The following is a 4,016-nucleotide window of genomic DNA, read 5'->3' as shown; positions in this document are numbered from 1 at the left end:
GCCCTGTCACAGGGCTGGGTTAAGTCTCTAGCGCGCTGTGGCTGTCTTTGAGCCCAGCAAGGCCGGAGGAAGCAGCGGTTCCTTCCCTGTAGGAGCGTTGTGCCACCTCCTGCCGCTCAGAGGTCTGAGGTGTCCCTGTGGTCCTTCTTTCTTGGCAGGCACGGCTGTCGGACAGTCCTTGCAAGCCGGAACCTGCAGCGAGTGTCAGAGGTGGGTCTGTGGACTCTGGCAAGACAGGCAGGCAAAAGGGAGCGCTTTGAAGGCATCGAAATCCTTCTGCCCTCTCCTCTGGCTGGGCTTGGGAGTAGAGCAATAGGCAACATGGCTTACCAGTGCTGCCCCAGCTTCTCCTGGCTCTGAGCGCTTCAGCACCAGGAGGAGCAGTGATGAGCAGGGTGGGCTGAGGGGTGGGCTGCACCCACCGCACCTCACCTCACAGCAGAACTGTTATTGGTGGAGTTTGCTCCTTTTCCCTTCCAGCTTTGGGTGTGTCTGTGCCAGTTTTCCTGTAACCTTTTTGTTGATGAGATGGAAAGAAACAATCTGTGAATCTGTGGTGAAGGTCTGTGGCTTCTGCTGCGGTCTCAGCCTGAAAGTGGCCGTGAGAGAGCTTTGTGGTAGCTGTGTGTGGACTTGATTGAAGTTTAATAAAGATAAAAAGCAGTGCTTAGGAGTGAGCTGGCATGACCCAGCTGCCTCCCGGAGGTGGTTAGAGGTGGTTAGTGCCGTATTTTTTGCATTCCCTCAGGCTTGTGTGCCAGTAAACAAGCTGCAGAGCTTAGCAGCTTTTTAGTCCTCAGGGGCTGGAGGCTTCTGAGAACACGGGGACTGCTTGCCCAGGCTCTAGGCGCTCAGAGTTCGTGTGTGTGCTTGGTGGGGCTCAGAGCTTCCCACTGAAGCCCGAGCAGGAACGTGGAAGGTCCCTGGGTGTTGTGCAGGTTTGCTGCGGAGTTTGCACATCCCTTGTGCTTAATTTGCTGAGGGGGGAGTCATGTTCCTAATGAGCCCTCGGGGGCGGTTTGCTGCAGGCATTGAGCCGTGGGGCTGCCCCGCTCTGCTTCATGGGCAGACTCTGGCAACTGTCGGTCTGTGTTTGCCCTTTTGCTTACTGACATAGGTTTTTTGGATCTAAAGGTTAATTATGTCTGGGCTTGTGCCAGAAGTGCCTCGTTGGGGTCCAATCTTTGTACTTGCCCTGCACAGATGTTGCTCTGGATGTGCTGATGATAGGCTGCTGAGATAACTGGCCTTAACGAGGGGTAGTCTCTGGTCAGCCTGGCGTTCGGCTGGCACATGAGGTGCAGGAGCTTTCACTGGATACCCGTGTTTCTTAGCTGCAGGGTACAGCCTGGCTGAACCTGGCTGTGTTTAGGCAGATTTCTCTGCTCCCTGTAGTGTTTGCTCTGTGTTGATAGGGACATGGCTCCTGCCTGACTTCTGCTTACCTGTTGCAATCTCTAGGTCTAACCCTTTCTGAAGGAGAGAGTCCCAGACAGAATTGCAAGTCTCTTTTTTATTATTATTTTTTTGTAATTTTATTAATTTTTTTTGTAGGCCTCAAAAAAGCTGGTGGCAGCCACAGGCCAGCAGTGCCTGCCTGTGTCCTTAGATGTCAGGCAGCCCCAAACCATCGCGGCAGCGGTGGATGAGGCACTGAAGGAGTTCAAGCAGATTGACATCCTCATCAATGGTGAGCTGCTGGAGTCAGTAAAGGGAAGATTCGGTACAGACTCACTGCTGGGAAGGGTGTTTTCCTACCTGGGGTTTTTGTTTGCCTTGTGCTTGTATTGCTTTGGCCTGGGAGCATCTGGCCAGTCCCTGGGAGCGCAGAGGGGATGCTCAGAGGAAGCAGAGACCCACTGGTGGTACGTGGTCATCTGTGCTCGCCTGACCATGGATCATTTTACCAGCACCCTCCTGCCCTAACCCTAATTCTACCCAAAATCCCTAGGAAAGCTTCACACTCTTTGCAGGTACCAAGATATACCATTTTCTTATGATCCAAGGAATAGTTGTGTTTCTGCTTGTCTGCCCCTAGACACACAGGCCGTGCTGCTGGGTGCCCAGAGCCACAGACTGTTCCTCCCCTTATCAGGGCTGTCTCCACACGCTCTTCAGTCTTACCCAGAGAGGATCGTTCACCGTCCCTCTCACTGAGATGCTTGATTTCCCCTGGCCCAGTCCTGACTGTGCCCTCGGTTCCTTCTTCTTCAGGTGCTGCAGGAAACTTTCTGTGCCCGGCCAGTGCCCTGTCCTTCAATGCCTTCAAGACAGTGATAGATATCGACACCATTGGCACTTTCAATACCTCCAAAATCCTCTTTGAGAAATATTTCCGGGTAAGTAGAGCAGACCAGAGGACTTGGTGGAGAAGGCTCCTGGTAGGCAGGGTGTTAGTGTCGAACAGACCACGTTTTGCTCCTGAGAAGCAGCGTGGAGAGCAGAACACGGCAGTGCCCATGGGTGACCGTCCCTCCTAGCCCAGCTCGCTTGTCCCACCACTCTACTATGTGACCCCTTGTGCTGCCCCCTGCCTAATGCCATGTCTCCTTTCCTCCCCAGGACCACGGTGGGGTCATCGTTAACATCACGGCGACCCTGAGCTACCGAGGGCAGGCCCTCCAGGTGCATGCTGGGAGTGCTAAGGCTGCCATAGGTACCTAAACCCTCCTCGCTGGGGCTCTGTGAGCTATGTAGGGCCAGTAAGGAAGCTAGTTCCTCCCAGGTATTGGGATGGGAGCATGTCCTTGGGCAAGTTGAATAGGAATCGGTGTGGTTACTACGTGCCTGGGTTTGAGATGAGGCTCTTCTCCCCTGCAGGGCTGCTTTGCTCTTGTTTAGTATCTTCTGTAGCTTTTTGCTCCCCATCCCAAGTTAATAGGAATGGCTCCACTGCACGTTTCTCATTCCTGTTGTAATCCCTTCCCAGATGCTATGACCCGTCACCTTGCTGTGGAGTGGGGACCCAACAACATCCGAGTGAACAGCTTGGCGCCCGGCCCCATCACAGGCACCGAGGGCTACCGGCGGCTGGGTAAGGCAACTTAGGGTTCTGGTCTGTGGCTAGCTGGAGTCTCTCTGGGATGGGACTATGCAGCTCGGGGGGCCTGTGACATGGCTGGGGCCGTTGTTTCTGGGCACAGCTGTCCTGTGACTTGGCTGGGACATCTCTTGGGAGGAGCATTCCTTCCTGCACCCTTGACACCTTGTCAGGTGTTGATTTTTCTGTCGGGTGGCAGCTTTCTGTGCTCTCTGATACCCTGAAGGTCAGCCTCGCCTGATGGTTTAGCTCTTGCAGTCCATCCACGGAGCCCTGGGAAAGCTCCAATGTCCTGCCTTGACGTCACTGTTGCTGCATAAATCCCTGCTGGGCTTGAGCTCTGCTTGTTTTTCCTCAGGCCTTTGTCCCTGGGCTGTGCCGGGATCTCATGTGGGTTCCCTGGGGCTCCCGGCAAGCCCCGTGTGAGCCGTGCCTGGTAGGAAGGTCCTAGCTGACTCTTCTACCACTCCTCTTAGGTGGGAAGTTTGCCGAGGATGCGAGCCAGTTCAAAACAATTCCCCTCCAGCGTGCGGGGAACAAGACAGAGATCGCCCACAGCACGCTGTACCTGGCGAGCCCACTCTCCTCCTACGTGACGGGCACCACCCTGGTCGTGGATGGCGGGAGCTGGCTGACCTCTGCCAACAACTTCCCTGCCTTGCTGGGTATTGCTTCATCCTCTGCTAAACTCTAGGTGACGTGCATTTTCCCCTCCGTGCTATTAGAGCAGGGCTTGTGACAAAAAACCCTGTTGCCCTGTGCCATAGCAGCGGGTACAGCGTCACCTCCTTCAAGTGCCTTGGGCGTATTGTACCAGGCTCTTCCCCTCCCGAGGCAGCTGCATGGCACAGTCTGTTCGGGAAGAGGGGGTAGGGCGACGTGGGGAACATCTCTGAGTCCTTGTGGACAGTCTTGGGGATGAAAGGCAGGAGAACTTACTGGGTTTTTCCTTCAAGCCCGCAGTTGGCTTGGTATC

General features: G+C 54.9%; 1 protein-coding gene across 1 annotated transcript in view; it reads left to right on the top strand.

Annotated features, from left to right (window-relative positions):
- Positions 1–158: 158 nt before the first annotated feature.
- The window catches only part of DECR2 (2,4-dienoyl CoA reductase 2, peroxisomal), a gene marked incomplete at its 5' end in the record, with an annotated part of 4,244 nt that continues 386 nt past the window's right edge, over positions 159–4,016 (top strand). The window contains 6 exons of the mRNA XM_009879163.1: positions 159–210; positions 1,610–1,690; positions 2,215–2,339; positions 2,563–2,656; positions 2,930–3,034; positions 3,517–3,705. Of these exons, the coding sequence (XP_009877465.1) occupies positions 159–210; positions 1,610–1,690; positions 2,215–2,339; positions 2,563–2,656; positions 2,930–3,034; positions 3,517–3,705 (646 nt within the window). The remainder of the gene's footprint in view (positions 211–1,609; positions 1,691–2,214; positions 2,340–2,562; positions 2,657–2,929; positions 3,035–3,516; positions 3,706–4,016) is intronic.

This window comes from Apaloderma vittatum, unplaced genomic scaffold, assembly GCF_000703405.1.
Source record: "Apaloderma vittatum isolate BGI_N311 unplaced genomic scaffold, ASM70340v1 scaffold37630, whole genome shotgun sequence".
NCBI classification, from domain to species: domain Eukaryota; kingdom Metazoa; phylum Chordata; class Aves; order Trogoniformes; family Trogonidae; genus Apaloderma; species Apaloderma vittatum.
The sequence above is the reverse complement of the archived record's forward strand: the minus strand, read 5'-3'. Positions and strand labels throughout refer to the sequence as shown.